Source organism: Apiospora phragmitis, assembly GCF_038363925.1.
Source record: "Apiospora phragmitis strain CBS 135458 chromosome Unknown utg000006l:1.0-5683423.0:1.0-5690449.0, whole genome shotgun sequence".
NCBI lineage: Eukaryota > Fungi > Ascomycota > Sordariomycetes > Amphisphaeriales > Apiosporaceae > Apiospora > Apiospora phragmitis.
In genome coordinates, this window is record NW_027117404.1 from 1216996 (window position 1) to 1233383 (window position 16388).

General features: G+C 52.2%; 6 protein-coding genes across 6 annotated transcripts; 2 read left to right on the forward strand and 4 right to left on the reverse strand.

Annotated features, from left to right (window-relative positions):
• Positions 1-1537: 1537 nt before the first annotated feature.
• PG994_005658 (cytidine deaminase-like protein) lies at positions 1538-2065 on the reverse strand (the record flags this gene model as incomplete). The annotated part of the gene is made up of 1 exon (XM_066857067.1): positions 1538-2065. The coding sequence occupies one exon, from the start codon at positions 2063-2065 to the stop codon at positions 1538-1540; it is 528 nt and encodes a 175-aa protein (XP_066716336.1).
• A 352-nt stretch (positions 2066-2417) lies between these two features.
• Positions 2418-3480, forward strand: PG994_005659 (DnaJ domain-containing protein; the record flags this gene model as incomplete). The annotated part of the gene is made up of 2 exons (XM_066857068.1): positions 2418-2565; positions 2648-3480. The coding sequence occupies 2 exons, from the start codon at positions 2418-2420 to the stop codon at positions 3478-3480; spliced, it is 981 nt and encodes a 326-aa protein (XP_066716337.1).
• Positions 3481-4008: 528 nt separating this feature from the next.
• On the forward strand, positions 4009-5085 carry PG994_005660 (uncharacterized protein; the record flags this gene model as incomplete). The annotated part of the gene is made up of 2 exons (XM_066857069.1): positions 4009-4024; positions 4241-5085. The coding sequence occupies 2 exons, from the start codon at positions 4009-4011 to the stop codon at positions 5083-5085; spliced, it is 861 nt and encodes a 286-aa protein (XP_066716338.1).
• A 230-nt stretch (positions 5086-5315) lies between these two features.
• PG994_005661 (lactoylglutathione lyase) lies at positions 5316-6847 on the reverse strand (the record flags this gene model as incomplete). The annotated part of the gene is made up of 7 exons (XM_066857070.1): positions 5316-5491; positions 5551-5824; positions 5892-6201; positions 6262-6409; positions 6543-6571; positions 6634-6709; positions 6751-6847. The coding sequence occupies 7 exons, from the start codon at positions 6845-6847 to the stop codon at positions 5316-5318; spliced, it is 1110 nt and encodes a 369-aa protein (XP_066716339.1).
• A 685-nt stretch (positions 6848-7532) lies between these two features.
• Positions 7533-9271, reverse strand: PG994_005662 (Ca2+:H+ antiporter; the record flags this gene model as incomplete). Its single annotated transcript, XM_066857071.1, has 6 exons — positions 7533-7655; positions 7705-7802; positions 7853-7964; positions 8025-8483; positions 8546-9048; positions 9121-9271. 6 exons carry the CDS (start codon positions 9269-9271, stop codon positions 7533-7535), a joined length of 1446 nt encoding a protein of 481 aa, XP_066716340.1.
• A 3055-nt stretch (positions 9272-12326) lies between these two features.
• PG994_005663 (uncharacterized protein) lies at positions 12327-15064 on the reverse strand (the record flags this gene model as incomplete). The annotated part of the gene is made up of 4 exons (XM_066857072.1): positions 12327-12887; positions 12940-13241; positions 13295-13439; positions 13493-15064. The coding sequence occupies 4 exons, from the start codon at positions 15062-15064 to the stop codon at positions 12327-12329; spliced, it is 2580 nt and encodes an 859-aa protein (XP_066716341.1).
• Positions 15065-16388: the final 1324 nt, after the last annotated feature.

Genomic DNA, 16388 nt, shown 5'->3' on the forward strand with positions numbered 1-16388 from the left:
CTGATACCAGCAGGAAGTTTTCACTCGCATTCCTCCCTAGGTAATTTTGTCATTGTGTGTGTTGGTGGTAGTCCTGGTTCAAATAACAACTGCCGAGTGCGCCGCCACAGCAAGGTCATCGAATGTTGTTCGCGCTGTCCGCATTGGCTCAGGAGATGGTGCGCGAGGCAGACCGATTTCGAGACGTCAACGAACACCAGTGGGAGCCACGGTGAAGAAAATCAACCATCTGATTCGCATATGATGTTTGGCGTCTGGCGGATGCGCTACGCAATATCGTTCCATATCAACAGCGAAAGCTGGAAACAGATGTGGGGTCTACTTGACGTATATTTGTGGCAGGAGTTGCAGTCTGCCGTCTAGTGATCAGAAGTGCCTCGCTGAACATGGTGTCAATATGGGGCGTACGACGGATATAACTCCCTGGCCACAATAGTTGACATAGCGCTGCCGGTAATTCTCGGGAGGATTTTGTCGGCACATGTTACTCGTTCATCGGCGCCCGTCTCCAAGGCTGGCTGAGTTCTGCCGTGAAAGTGCTGAACAAAGGTCTTCAGTCCCGGGAGGTGGGACACTTTTATGTTGAACTGAAAGGCATCGTTGAGTATGTATGTCCCATGCTCCTCTATTGGCGCCTGGTATTCCAAGACCGATCCCGTGATCGCCGGTGTGGTCATAAGCGGGAGCTCCTTGAGGGACTAGACCTTTCCTCCTGGGCAACCGGGAAGCCCCACTCCTCCAGCTCCTCGTTCACCCCCTACCATGAACTTCACCATCCATAAGCATGTTTCCGTCTCCATCTCCAGGATATCTGGTTTTCGATAAGACGTTGCCATCTCAACAACCACAACCAAAGCCTGGTTAGCTCAATCGGTAGAGCGTGAGACTCTTAAGTTACATGGGATCCGGTTCCGGCACCCCGGCGTTGACGGAGAGGTCATCTCAAGGCTGCGGGTTCGACCCCCGCATCGGGCTCAATTCCTGATGCATCTGATTCAATCAGATAAACTCATCTTTTTACGTTTTTGGAAGGTGCACTTGGAAATAGAAGGAAGTTGCGACCGATACACCGAGAGGTCCGGCGTTCATTCCGGCCTGTGGTCCGGCATTTTCTGCTCCTTCCCTTTCGTTACGCGTTCCCGGCGTTCGCTGCTACCGTAGAGACCATCTCAGGGTTGCGGGTTCAACCCCCGCATGGGCTCAATTCCTGATGCATTCCACCTAGAGGAATAAACTCAGCCTGAATTTTCGTTCTTTTTTTCCCTCTTGATAAGTCATTCGAAACTTTAATCTGGACGAATTGTCAACCCCGGATGATCTATCAGGGTCATGAACTCATTGAACCTCGCTTACCTCTGTAAATGCTAACTCGACTGGTTGCATAGCAAAATTGCTCCCGACGAGTGAAACTCTTAAATCTTGCTATATTTTTTTTTTCCATTTTACCGCTCCCATGTCTTTAACCCAACTACATCTAAATCTGGAGGGCGTGGTCGGAATAATAGGCTTGGCTCGGGCCTTGCAACTCGACAGACACCTATTTCTCATGACCAGCTGTCGCTACCTCGAGGATGTCCTTCTCCAGGCCCGGAACATGCACATAGGATATGCCGGCGTCTTGCAGCTTCTGCCGGCCCGAGTTGTCGCTCACGAACTTCTCGGGCTCGTACACGCCCACATAGACCGTGCGGATCTTGGCCGCTCCGATCTTCAGGATCCGATCCACGCAGGGCAGGTTCCCGCTGAGGCGAAACGAGCACGGCTCCATGGTGGTGTAGAGCGCAACGTCGTCGGGTAGCACGTCGGCCAGGTTGCCGGCGTCGTCGAGGGAGTGCTTCTGGGCCAGCTTCTCGAAACAGCACTGCTCCGCGTGGGTGTTGCCGGGGAGCTCTAACGTATAGCCCGTGGACAGGACCTCGTTCGTGGCGGCGTTCACCAGGACGGCCCCCACGCGGTAGTTGCTCGGTTTCGGGGGTGATTTCTGCGCCAGCGACAGGGCGTGTCTAAGGTACGCCTCATGGTCCCCTGCCGGGATGTTGAGTGGCGGGAGGGAGCGGTCAGACATATTTTGATGGACGTATGAAGCCTAATTCGTAGAGCATATATCTGGTTATCTCGAAAATAAAGACAGCAATATTCTTGCCACGTGCAATTAAGTGTTTCTAAGTACCTAGGGATTGTATTCAATGTTGGCCAACAGTATCTGACCTGAAATGCGTCATCCCCAAAATGATAGCTAACCACTCAAGCCCACTGAGCTGCCCCGCCATCATCCAGTGCTGTAGCTACGATAAGATAAAGTGCCCGAGACGCGACGCGCTTTCAATTAAGCACATGCATCATCAATCGCATTGAGTCCGCGCCCGTCATCTTGCTTTACTTTCTTCAACTCCATATCCCTACCGAATCCAACCAAAATGTCCGACTCAGAAGATCACGCAGAAGATCTTTCCCAAGATGAACTGCCCACAGTTAACGCGTATGAGGTCTTGGTCTTGGAACGATCGGCGACGGGCGACCAGATCAAGTCCGCCTACCGCAAGCTCGCCTTGAAGCACCACCCTGGTAAGTCTGACGAGCATTCTCTCTCTCCCTTGGACGAAATCATTGAGCCACAATGTTGATGATCTGACCCCCAATCTTGTAGACAAGGTCACCGATTCCTCGAAGCAAGAAGCGACGCAGAAGTTCCAAGAGATCGCCTTCGCCTACGCCGTGCTCTCGGACCCGGCCCGCCGCAAGCGCTACGATGAGACGGGCTCGACCTCGGAGGCCATCGTCGACGCCGACGGCTTCAGCTGGTCCGAGTTCTACAGCGCGCAGTTCCGCGACGCCATCTCGGACGACGCCATCGCCAAGTTCGCCGCCGTTTACAAAGGTTCGGACGAGGAGAAGGATGATGTGCTGGCTGCCTATGAGGCGGGCGAGGGCGACATGGACCAGATTTACGAGAGCGTAATGCTGAGCAACGTGCTCGAGGATGACGCGCGGTTCCGCGCCATCATCAACGAGGCCATCAAGAGCAAGGACGTGCCCGCCTTCAAGGCGTACACCAAAGAGACGAAGAAGTCCAAGGAGGCACGAGTCAAGGCGGCCAAGGGCGAGGCGAACGAGGCCGAGGAGTACGCGAAGGAGCTGGGTATCCACGACAAGCTATTTGGGAGCGGTAAAGGCAGTGGCAGCGGCAGCGGTAGCACCGCGAAGAAAGGAAAGAAGGGCAAGAAGGATGCTTCCGAGGATGCCCTGGCTGCTTTGATCCGCAAGAACCAGCAGAGCCGTGAAGAACGACAGGACAACTTCTTTGCTGGTCTGGAAGCCAAGTGGGCTGGCGGCTCAAAGAAAGGCAAGAAGAGAACCCATGACGAGGAAATGGAGGAACCTCCCGAGGAAGCCTTCGAGGCCATGGGAGCTCGTAAGAAGGGCAAGACTGGGGATAGCTCCAGTGGCAGCACTGGTCGCCCCAAACGAACGAAGAAGTGACGCACGAGATGACTGCGTTTTCTGGGGTTTTTACTTGTATATCATGGCGGCTACGGAGTTTGGGACATTGATTCCCGTGAAGGGACACGAGCGAGGATCGGGCGTTCTATAAATGACTGCTGGATCGTAATGGCAGCAGTGGTTCAGGGTAAACCAGGGTTCTGGGAAGAATCTGGCTTCATTTACCGACACATTAATGGAATTAAAATCATATAAGCTTACTCTACAAGAACCAAATGCTTCCAGTTTGTGCATGATTCGACAAAACGGATGGTGATTCTCATCCAGTGACTCTGGATGGATGTTATGACTTGCTCGCCTGTCACCTAGCCAACAATGGACGCGTGCCCCTCCAACCGAGACGCGTTAAGCTCCATGCAAGCACTTTAACATGCTTTTTGGCTTTAATATGACTTCCCTATAGCCGAACCTGATCCGCACCCTGATTTCGCCTTCAACACCTGCCTGGTGCGCTCGTTGCCGTGAAGAGTGGAAAGAACCGCGCAGTGTCGGGAGAATAACGATGCCATGACCAGCGCCACTGGTACGACAACGGACAGCACCGGCGGCGCCAAGTATGAGTTCTATCCCGAATACTGCAACGCCGTCTCCCCACCATCAACAAGTGGTGCCCGCTGACGGCGCACGACATCCACGGCCTAAGCTGGAAAGTCCGAATAGACGGTAAGATTCGAGCGCTCCTTTGAATAAGAAGACCCTATCTGTTCAACCCAACTAACAGGAACACTGTCAATCGTAGACCAGAAATACATCTTCTTCCACCTCAACCACCCCATCTATTGGGTCCGCATCGTCGGCGTCGTCGTCGCCATCGACTCCTTCTACAGCCGACGCATCTACACCATTGACGACAGCAGCGGCACCTGCATCGAGTGCTGCGTGACCGTGCCCGCGCCCGACAAAAACACCGAACCGACGACCACAACAACATCCAAAAACAATAACAACAACGCTCTCCTCCCGCCGCCGCCGCCAGACCCGTACCCAGGCATCGAGACGGGCCTCGTCGTCGACATCAAGGGATACCTGACCGTGTTCCGCAACGCGCCCCAGATCGCCGTCGCCAAGATGGCGCACCTGCGCTCGACGGGCGCCGAGGTGGCCTTCTGGGGCAAGGTGCGCGCGTTCCGGCAGGACCCGCTGGGCAGCCCCTGGGTCGTGGACGCGAGCACGGCGCGGCGGCTCAAGCGGGCGAACGAGAAGGACGTGGTCGGCAAACAGCGTCGCGAAGAGCAGAAGAAACGAGAGCAGCGGCAGCGGCAGCAGCAGCTTGTCGGCGGGAGGTCGGGAGGAGAAAGAAGGACGGTGGATAATAAAAAGGGGTCCTCCACAGCAGCCCACGATGATGAAGAAAGGAGGAAGAGGAGCAGGAGGGACGAAGGAGCTACTACAGACCAGGCGAAGGATTCCCGACGACAGAGACGCGAAGGGGAACGGAGGAACAGCAGGAGGAAGGCGGAAAGCGATGATGCAGAGCAGAAAAAGGCCATTCCAGTGTCTTTGAGGCACAAGCCGCACCGGCCGTCCAAGCTAAGCGAGGTGGCTACCTATACCGAAGGCCAATACGATGCTTTGGGGCTTTGAGGTTTTGCATACGACATGGCAACGATTCCCGTGGGTGAGCGGCGCTTCTTGTTTAATGGCAGGTCTTCTAAGCGAGGCGTTTCGACGTTTGATTACCACGAATTGTACTGATTTCAACTGCCAAGACACGTCCTTGTATATATTTAATACGATATACGTTCCGTCAGTTTGTATAACATCTCAATGCGTTTATTTCATTATGGGCTTTAATGTGCTTAGTCCTAGACCTTCTAGAAGTTGGCCTTGCCAGCAAATCGCTCGTTCTGCACAATCTCGATCCAGTAACCGTCAGGATCCAAGACGAAAGCCACGTTCTTCATGCGGCCGTCCATGAGTCGCTTCTTCCAGTTGACCTTCATGTTCTCGAGGCGCTCGCACGCCGAGTCGAGGTGGTCCACAGAGACGCCTAGAGAGACTTGGTTAGTAGTTGTCAACAACAGAGTAGAACAGAGCAGAGAAACTCACAAATGTGACCGAAGCCCTGGGGCTGCGCATTGCCGTCATGGTACTTGAAGCTCTCGTCCTTCTCGGTGCCGTAGTTCCACGTGAGCTCGAGGAGACCCTCGTAGTCGGCGGTGAAGCCACCCTCCGGCACGCCCTTGGATCCGGGGTAGCCGAGAAAGTACAGGTTGAAGCCGGCGGACTCCTGCTCGACGGTGCGGAGCAGCGTCATGCCCATGGTCTCCTGGTAGAACTTGAGGGACTTCTCGGCGTCCTTGACACGGATCATGGTGTGGTTCTATTCAAGGGAAGGGGTTTCCCGCGCGTTAGTGAGCGAGCTTTTAAGTCAAGGATGATTTACGTACCATGCGGTAAGTCTTGACGTCGGTCGCGCTGGGGTCCGAGGGCTCGTTGGGGTCGTCGGCGCCCTTGGTGCCGGCCTTGAGGCTGACGATCTCGACCCAGTAGCCGTCCGGGTCGAGGGCGAAGGCGATGTGCCTCATGCGGCCGTCCGTCAGCTTCTTCTGGAACTGGTAGCCGGCCTGTTCGATGCGGTTGCAGGCGGCCTGGATGTTGTCGACGCTGATGCAGATGTGGCCGAAGCCGCGGTGGGGCTCCTTGTTGCCGTTGTTGACCGTGTAGTTGGCGTCATCCTCGGTGCCGTAGTTGTGCGTCCTGGATGGCGAGTTCAGCCCAGTATATCTATGAGGGACAAGTAGGGAGAGAGAGACTTACAGCTCAACAACACCCTCTCGGTCGAACGTCGTGTTGCTCGACGAGAGGGCGCCGGGCGAGTCGTAAGCCAGGAAATAAAGATCAAACTTGTTGTCTGGGAACTCGAGCTTCTTGATCAAGCTCATCCCAAGGAACTCGTAGAATTTCACTAATCAAGCCACCCAGGAGTCTCATTGGTCAGCCAGCCAGTCGTAAACATCTATCAGCACAGCACTAAGCGCTATACGCTACACGCTATACTCGCCCGTTGGATCTGAGGACCTTGAGGGAAGGAACCATACCTGAGGCCTTTGGGTCCTTCACGCGGAGCCTATCACACACGAGCGTTTTGGTTAGCTCTCGGACCCAGAGCTACGTAGACAGGGGCCTTACATGGAATGGTTAAACTTGTAGTTCTTAACATCTGTAGTGGTCGCCATGGTTGCAAAAGTTCGTGGCGTAGAAGCAGCTGTGTGGTGGTTTTAGTTCAAACTGTAATCTGCCGCTTACTTGGGTATAGTGAACGAGGCTCACCTATTATTCGAGGGGTCTGAGATAGTAGACCAGTCTGTAGTCGGATGCGTTGAAAGGCTCTGACAGTCGACATTCAGTCTTGGGTATGAGAAGAGGGTTGTTTGGCTGTTGGATTTCCTTGACCCTGCTTTGTAACCGTTTAATTATGCAACATGCAAAGCAGGACAACCATTACTAACGGGTAATGACGTTGATCAATGTTTATTATTGGGGACATCATAACGCTCAGCTTCCGACCGGGCCTGCAAAAGCTTGAGCTGGGCTACCCCGCAGTAGATACCGATAGCTAGGATAAATGCAAGGCCCCGATAGAGTAATGGAAGCCTGCATGTCTTTACCCCTTTCTGTCTCTCTGCAAAGGCGATACATACTAAACATACTGTATACAGGGAGAAAAAACACTATGCCGCCTTCGGGTTTTGACATGATACTTGTTCTATAGTAAATAATCGTCCGGCTTGTTGCCACCGAAAATCCCATTCGGATAGAACCCTGGACACCCACCTCCTTATCCTGATACTCAACTTTTTCTGTTCTCACAACTGGCCCCCTTGGTGTAATGTACAAGATTTGACAATAAGAAAATTTGGCGTTGAAAGCCGTAAGTAGTGAGCCTTAGCTAGGCTCACCAGATGATTATGCCACCGCGGTGGCAACATGGTCGCAGGAAATAATGACCAATACAACGTAGAATCTGCAAGAGAACGTGTTCGCAATTGAGCCAATGAAATGACTCGCGAATAATATAGGTAACGTTATTAGGACGGGATGGAGGACTTGATTCCAGCCTTGAAGGCGTCGAGACCGGCGTCTTCGTTGCTCAGACCATCGCTGGGGGCGGCGAAGAAGGCGACGGCAATAATAACGTACATCGCCATCAACTAAATATGGTCAGCCGATATAACGATCCTAGATCCAGGGTAAACTTACCATGACACCCTCGAGATAGTTCGATTTTCCGTCTTGAACGGTATAAATGACGACTAGGACGGCAAGGATGAAGGCAATCGTCTCGACTGCCGGGTTCGCTGTCAGCATGCTTGCGAAAAGCCTCCACAGGGGGTCCTGATATACGTACAAGTCTCAAAGCGCATCGTCATGTCATGGCCCATGATCCACCCCAAAACGACCAGGAATGGCGTCACAAACATGGCGATTTGAATACTGGATCCAATTGCGACTTGCATAGCCTGTGAAACCACGTTAGTGATAACCGCTTCGTATCGCGCCGGCTCCTGAACAGCACTTACCAGATCCATATTGTTCTTCACAGCCACGATAACAGCCGTAACGTGTTCGGCCGCGTTTCCGACGATAGGAATCAAGATAAGACCGATGAAGTTGCGGCTAATATTGGCTCGTTCCACCAACGCGTCGATGCTGTCGACCAGATAATCGGCGCAGACGGCAACCAGCACAGTAGTGACGATCAAGACGGCGCCAGAGGCCCAGGCTCCCAGAAGGGGTTCTTCGTCACCCTCCGCTGCAGCGGGAGCCTCTTCTTCGGCCTGTTCCTCATCTCCGGGGCTGCGCTGCGCCTGCTGCTTCGACTTGGGCACGAAAAGGTTGTGATGGGTTCTCAGAGAGAAGTTGAGGTAGAACGCGTACATGATGAGCAAGATGATGGCCGTCCCGCGCGAGAGGTTGAGAATCGTTTGTTGGCGCTCGTCGGGGTTTCTGTTCAGCGAACTCTGCATAACCATCGACAACTATCCAGCGAGTCAGTTCACCCACATTCTGAACGAGTCTTATGGGGGTTCCGTTTACTTACGGCACTAGGAACCACCATGGAGGCAGCCGCGAGCATGAGCAACGAGCAAGTTGTTTGTGCTGTGATATCAGTAAATTCCTGCTCCATTCCTGCGCCCGCCTCGTCCTTCATGTTCTTGAGTCCACGAAGAAGAAGCACATGCCCATAACCAGGAGAAGGTTGGAAAGGATCGAGCCAATCATGGAAGACTTGACCACCGCATACTGCCTTTCTTTGAGCGCAATGACGCTGACCTGCACACGAAGCCCATATTAGTATCCTGCAAGCCTGTCGTGGTTTCGAGTCCCTTACAATCAGTTCCACGGCATTGCCAAATGTCGCGTTCAACAAGCCACCCAGCTGCTCACCGAGCTTCGCCGAGATATCCTCCGTCGCGTTGGAGAGAACAGCAGCAAGTGGGATGATAGCAAAGAAGTTGATGACGAAAACCGCAACAGGGTCCATTCCGGTCATGCCGGCCACGAGGCCAATGGGCACGCAAAACAGAAGGATGTTGATCTTGGCTGAGTTGATGTGTTAAGAGTTAGTCGGCGCATTTCCCGTGAAGTTGATTGCGTTCCGCTGGCTTCACTTACTTCTCAGCAGAGTTGCCTTGATGATATGCCACAGTTGAGCCGGGAGCTTCACCATTGGCTTGTCACTCTCCATGCCTGGCGTGTGCCATATGTCGAGGAAGAATTTGTAGGTGTCGCCGTGATCCTTCTGGGCAAGACCGGAGCCGCCCATCAGGGGGTGGTTTCATCATGGGCGTGGCCATTCGGAGCCATAGTGTTCTTGCGCGGCAGCGTGATGCCACGTATTAAGCCTCGAACACTCGGTAAAGCTATAATTGAGATCACGAAAAGGCGCGCCGTTGGTCAGTCTCAATTGCGCATCGGTATCTGGCCAAGCTGGGGATTATATCGAGAGCCGCTTTGCACCATACTCCGCCGCTGCCGGGCAACGATATCCAATAGACCAAGGTAGGGTTGGGGCCGGTAGCAGACAAGAGCGATACAGGGTAACGTGCACAAGCTCCAATGGCCAGCCAGGGCAGGGGTATGTACGATCAATAGGATGCTATAGAGAAAGAGAAAGAGAGGTGTAAAAAAGTGTGCTGCGGCAGTAGACTAAAGCTTCCAGGGAGTATGGTATACTCACACATGATTCAGTTTAGGCTCGCGATCTATACAAAAAGTGCAGATAAGAGCAGTTATTAGATTGACAATTTCGTGGGGTAGCGCCTAAGAGTGTACACAGCCGCGTGACGAGTCAAGGCGAGGGGACAAAGGCGACGACAAAGGCAAGGCCGCAAAGGGCTAAGTGGTGGGCGGTTGGGCGGTGGGTGTTGGGTCGGGAGTGCTATCGCGAAAGCTTGGCCCCGATTGCTTATGTTGCTCGCTCTTTTCTTCTCTGTCTAGGTTTTGCGCTGATCCCGTGCAGAAAATAGGCGCGTTAGTAAGAGGGCGCAGTCCTGTCCTGTCGTCGGGTGGCACCAGACTGAGTAAGGAAAACAGATGATGGGTGGTGTTAGAGTGAGGGTACGACGAATCGAAGGAGTAGCTGATAGTTCACAGCTTGGGCGGAAGGGGAAATTGAATTCCAGCGCTCGGTAAGAGGAAAAAGGCTTCCTTGGTTAGGCAAGCCGCCGGGTGGGACCGTGAGCAGAGGAAAATGGTCTCAGATAGGTGCTACAAGTGCCACAAGCAGACGAGAGAATTCGGTCATGGATGCCCTGGAAGAAAGAAGCCTGTCCAAGCTCAGGTTACTCGTTGTGTTGTAACTTCTCGTGTCTGCTGTCTTTGTGTCGTCATTTAGAGAGATGACAGGACCCTCTTTTCCAGTGGTAGATCGCCGTATACAAGCCCCTTCACTTGCTGACTTGCTGCAGCGTACCTACTTACAACGGTTCCCAGTTTAGTGGATGACGGGCCAAGGAAACCACTATATTCAATGGGGGCTTTGCCCGGCTGCGATTGCGAACTGGCTGGCTTGGCTGCTGTGCGAGGGTGGAAATTCAGTGGTATCGGCCGGGAAGCTCCAGGTAAAACAACATTCTAGATGTAGTCACTAGCAGGGGGTAGCTCTGTTGTTTCGTATCACGTATCACGCCGCAGTTGAACCTTCACTCCTTCCAGGGCTCTGTGAGGTTCTTACATACTCCGTAGTCTGCACGTAGATCACAGAATGCTGGTTGTCGCTTATGTTCTATTCTTCGGACAATCGAATACCTCCCAAGATGGATCGTTCCAACTTCTGAGATCCAGCATGAGACGATTATCAGTTGACCGACCCTAAACTCCTTAGCCCCCCAGCAAGCCACTGTTCACACAGGTAGCGTATCAGTAAGTCATGACAGCACAGGCCCGTCTGCGTACATGAATACTACATGTGCATACATCAGCATACCGGCAGTATGAGGGGGGCTCTCGAGTCTTGAACGGGATGGCTCAACTACTGCAACTCCAGGATGCACGTGGACGTAGGCTGTACCTACGTTTCCACGAACAAGCATTAGTACGTTAGTCGATTGGCTGAATCTACAAGTCTACTGTCTACCGGCCTTCTACCACGTCGTTGTGTCCAATAAAACCTACAGGCTGACAGGCTGATATCAGAGGCAGGTCACTAGAGCGTCGTCGGCCAAGATGAGATGACGATCGATGTGCGAGGTTGAGTAAAAAGTAACTGCCAAGAGTGGCTGAGGTGCCCAGACCTCCTTCCTGTGCTACAACCACGGAGGGCTTTGGTCTGCAGCCAAGAACGCGGGACTCGAAACATCAGGAACAACCCCACTTACTTCTGAACGGAGGCCTCCCAAAGCCAAGGCCGGGACAAGATGAGCCCTCGCCCGGCTTCAAGGAGCTTGTTTACTGTGATTTGTTTTCCCTCAAGCCCCAATTTCGAGCCCGCCTGGCTCTCCCATAATTTGCAGGATTATACTGCGAGTATGCTAATGGTAAAGTGAGGTATGTATGCTTATTATTGTGCTTCTTGGGGAAATAATTACGGAAAGTACCACAGTCTGACAGTTCCTCCCATCAATGACTTCCGCTGTATTGGATTTATTAGCTGCTTGGCATCCGATCTGCTGAAGCAGGGACGACAGGGGGATCCCCGAGTCTCGACCGTCGGGCGCTTATCGATAAAAGCTCGCCTAACCCTTAGCAAGCTGCAAATGAGGAGCTTCTCCGACAGGTCCGGATATGTACTCTGTACATACTGTACAAATCACCAACGAGTTTGGGCTTAAAGCAAACTAAAGTGCCGGATGCGTCTCCCGATGACATCTGTGATTATGGGGACATCGAAAGGCCAAACTGCCTTTTATCATTCCTCTTCCTTTTCGAGTCCACATCTCAGTGTGCATGCATGTACATGCAATCCACTATCACCTTGTTGTGTGGTGGTAAAACTGGAATGTATGATACGACCACCAATGGTTCGGTGCTTGGCAGGCGGCGGTGTCCAAACTCAAACTTCACTGAGCACTCGGTGCCAAACGGGGTTGGAAATTCTGTGTCTAGGTTCTATTGTTCTAGGTCTACCATGTGTTGGTCACCAACAGTCGTTCAGTGCGCCAAGCACCTATGAGTTTGGCCCTCCTCATTTTCAACTCGGCCATGCCACTTGGCAGCGCCCTAGTGAAGCCCCTAACATACCAAATCAGTCCAGTTGTCCTCGGTTACCACATACGTGGATAAGCTCGTCTATATGCATAGTGTTCGTCATACGTATCTCGTCAAGTGTCGTCCCTTTCGTGACCTCTGTAATTTAGAGAAAAGCTGCGCCATGATGTGAATCAGTCCCAGCGTGCGATGTATGCGTGTCCAGAGCCGCTCAGCTTACCTGCAGCGTACGCTTGGTACCAAGTCAAAGAAGCACCGCCATCAAGCCAAGACGGATCGAAATTCCTTGCGGTAAAGAAGGTCCACGCTGACTTTGGATCGACCGTTGCCAGGTTGCCATAGAGGATTCCTCTCCATCCCCCTTCAACCTTGTCTGCGCGTCCCTTGTCGAAATAGGTCTCCCACTCCTGTCGCACAAAGTTGGGGGCGCGCGTGAGCTTCGAGCTCGGAAGCAATGGGATCATATGGATCCCTTGGACGTATTCGATATTTGCCCCGAAATATGTGGTATGGTCGCATTTGTTCTCGAACAAAATGCCAGCCACCCGATTTCCAATAAAGTTCGACGGCTGCACTTTGTTGTCCGATGTATAGAGATAGTACTGACTGAGTGCCCTTGTGATTGTTGCGAGCATCAAGTTGCCTCTGGCCTCCATGTTGCCGTCCCTGATGGTATGGCCCCACATCTTGATAGCGTATGCGTGCATCGCATCTTCTGAACTTGACTCTTGATCCTATTGTCCGAGTAAGCACACCGCCTCAGTGCGGGATTACCAGCTCGCCTACCTTGCCATCGAGAGTCTCATACAATCCATGAGCCCAACTATGCCCGTGATACCAATCGAAGTTCCGGGAGGCGGGGAAATATCTGTCTGCGCTCGACGGGTTGGCTACGTCTCGGACAAGGGTGTTTACATAGTCGACATTCGCCTTGGTCAGCCAGGTCGGATCTAATTTCCCAATGATGGCTGCAGCCAGTATGAAATAACCATAGTGAAAATGGTGGTCATTGTAGTAGGTATTTCCAAAGTCGGCACCGCTGTTTCCTGTTTGGTATGTGGCCGAAGACACTATCCCGCCCCAAGCGCCTGAACACCGTCAGTCTACGACAGAGCTGTTCTCCCAGACAACCACAACTTACTTTCGTAATAGAGAGGAAACTGCTGTTTGTTTGCTACAAACCGGCCAAATGCTGCTTTCAGATTTTCAAGTCCTGTTTGGGCTAGCTTCTGGTTCTGCAGCAAGTCGTGAACAGCATAACAAAGATGCGCGAATTTGACAAGGGCCTGCAGAGTTCATGAGCAAGTAGTATAATGGATGACTTGGAGCGATATCTTACCTTGCCGCCGAAATACATCGAGTTTTGGTTCGACTGCTGATCCACATTTTGGGAAATCTCCTTCAGAGCCATCGGGAGGATTGCGTTGACCAGGTTCGACTTTATTGTCGACTTGCTTCCTGCGACTGGATCCCAAGGGGCGAAGCCCATAGAGACAGGCATATTAGGCTCAACCATGGTCCAAGAATCTGCAATTACTGCAGTGGCCATACCCTTGGTCGTCGTTTGAAGCTGTATCTTGGTTACGGCATTGTGTGTTTCGGTATCGAAGGACTCAATGTGATGAGGTAAAGCATACATCATCAATTTGCCGTTGAATACTCCAGCCTTCCTGTACTGGAAGGTATAAGTACCTTTGTTGCCGGAGCTCGTCCCGGATAATGTAACGCCTGTAGGGTAAGCGCCTGACGCAGCATCAATCAAGCTCTCGGCATTGCCTGGATCTTTGATGATTTGAATGATGCCGTTATACGGTTTTGTCGCCTTGGCGTGGGCATTGTTAATGACTTGCAGGTCGAAAGAGTCACCTTTCGCGGAGTACGCGTAAACATGCCAGGCTTTGCCGTCCTCGAGATAGATGGTGTACTTTGTAACACCTGGCTTCGGGCCGTTGGTTGATTTTGTGACCGTCTTGAAGAAGACACCAGTGCTTATTGCTGGGGTGGATCCGCGATAAATCGCTGTCACGAAGGCCAGTCCTTGAACCAGTGGAAAAGTAATAAGGGCGTTTCCCCCAGCCTTCGCCAATAGATTGATATTGACTGATTGCGATTCCATTGTGTCTACTGTCAACACCGAGCTTGAGCCCAGCTCAAGTGCTGAAAGGCAAAGAGACTGTATTCCAACTGGGTTCAGGAAATATTTTGCAGCCCCTGTGTCAGGCGAACATTGGCCGTACACCCTTTGGCTTGCTTCGATATGAGAGACCGAAAGACCCCAGCTGGACGTGGCTCCCTGACCCTTCGCCCATGCAACGGAGTATGGATGGAGATATGTCGGAGCATTTTGGTTGCCGAGGAAAAAGTTGGCGTAAAACTTGTTTGTCTGATATGGGCCGTTTCCAGTGACACCAAGGCGAGGTACCGGGTGATCTTTCCGGGCCTCGAAGTTAGTTGATGGGGCATTCGTGGCAATGGCATACCTAAATATGTCCGACGATGCGGCAGCCTCGGCCATGGCGGGGGTGCTCGAAGGTTGCAAAGCCGGTCCAAAGGGTACCAATAAGGAGGTCGGATCTGGTATACGGCCGGTAGGAAAAGGGGCGATGCTTGCTCTACCTTCGGTTTCAAGAGCAGCAATCACTTTTCCAGTAGTGTCAGGTTTCAATGTTCCTGGAGGCGGTAGTATCTGTACTGTCTCGGATGGTGATGCGCTAGTTAAAACTGCGACAGGTTGATAGTTTTCTTGGTAAGGGTTCGCGATGATAGGCACGGCCAGGTAGCCCTCTTGATACGCGCCACGCTCGATCAAACCCACACTGGTCTCCTCGACTTGGCGATCGGTAAGAGAAGATAGTGGTACGCTTCGGGCAAAGTTGATCTGCAACAGTATTAGTAGGTTGAAGAGCCACATGATGAAAAGTAGGAAAGGGGTTGATGTTTGGGGGTAGTGTCTGGGGTTTGATCCCCGAAGTTGAATATTAGCTGCAAGAACGTGTTCCGAGGCCGACAGAAAAAGTAGGCGACATGAGCTTCTTTAGATAGGACAAGTAATAAAGAAACGAGCAGAATATATCTTGGTATTGGAAATTGCAGCACGAAGCCATGAGTGAATGTGTGAAGCGTGAATGACACGGGTGACGGTTAAGCAAGATACACTCGCCAAGCGAACGAAGGATATAGAAGGAATATGCCATGATTGGAACGAGCTTTCGTCTACCAGGGAATGGAGAGTGGTTGTGAATAAACACACACGACAAGCAGCTAACTCTATGAAGTGCTACGTGCGAAGAATGCGGTGTCTTGTGAATACGGAGTCTTACCTCGGGTTCAATTAGCGAGAGCGTAGAATGAGGTCAGGAATGTAGCCACCAGCTCAAGAATAGAAAATGACTAGCAACGTGAAGGATACTAATAGAGAAGCATAATCCAGGGGGAGGCGTAGGTCTTGTATAACATATAAAGCGACGGGCGTGTCAGGTGTGGGAGAGCATCACGGTGTGTGTGCGATGGGCTGGCGTGTTCTGAATCAGACGTTGGCGAAGGTTGTTGATGTCTTGTACGAACTCGAGCTGGAGGAAACGCAGTGACGCATGTCTAACCGGACCACACCTAACATTGAACCATCTCTTGCTCGGGGCAACGGCTGGGGGGTGATGTTGAAATCCATCTTGGAAAAGACAGAGTAAGAGCACATTGACGAAGGACGTCTTTGTTGGTCACTTACTTACACGGCGGTCGTGGCTTCGGGTTTTCAGGGTTTTAACCACTGATTGATTTGGAGCTGCTTCTTCTTCCCCCCACCTCACTTCGAAATGCTGCGAATGCGTTCTTGCTGCAATCCGACAGGGAAGGAAGACTACCAAAACTTGGAGTCTCTGGCCATCTGTTGCTTTGTAATGTGCTGGGGCCGTTCTGTCTTTGTCGCGCAAGACGGTTAGGTAGGAGGTGTCAGTCAGAGGTTGCAACGTCAACCCATTTGCTCGCTTCTTGAGTTTGGGGACCAAGGGGCTCATGACATGCCGTCCTACCCGTACAGAGGGCATTGGCACTATTAGTGGGGCCGCCAACGTCGAAAGGTGTGCTGCGGAAGACTGAAACAATGTTACTTGGCATTAAAGGCCATGACGACCTGTATCAAATCATTCATGGTAGTCGAGGGTTGTTTCTATATATATGATCACGCGTGAAGACTATTTGATGCCAGTGGGTTGGAGTTTTTCCATGGTGGAAGTACA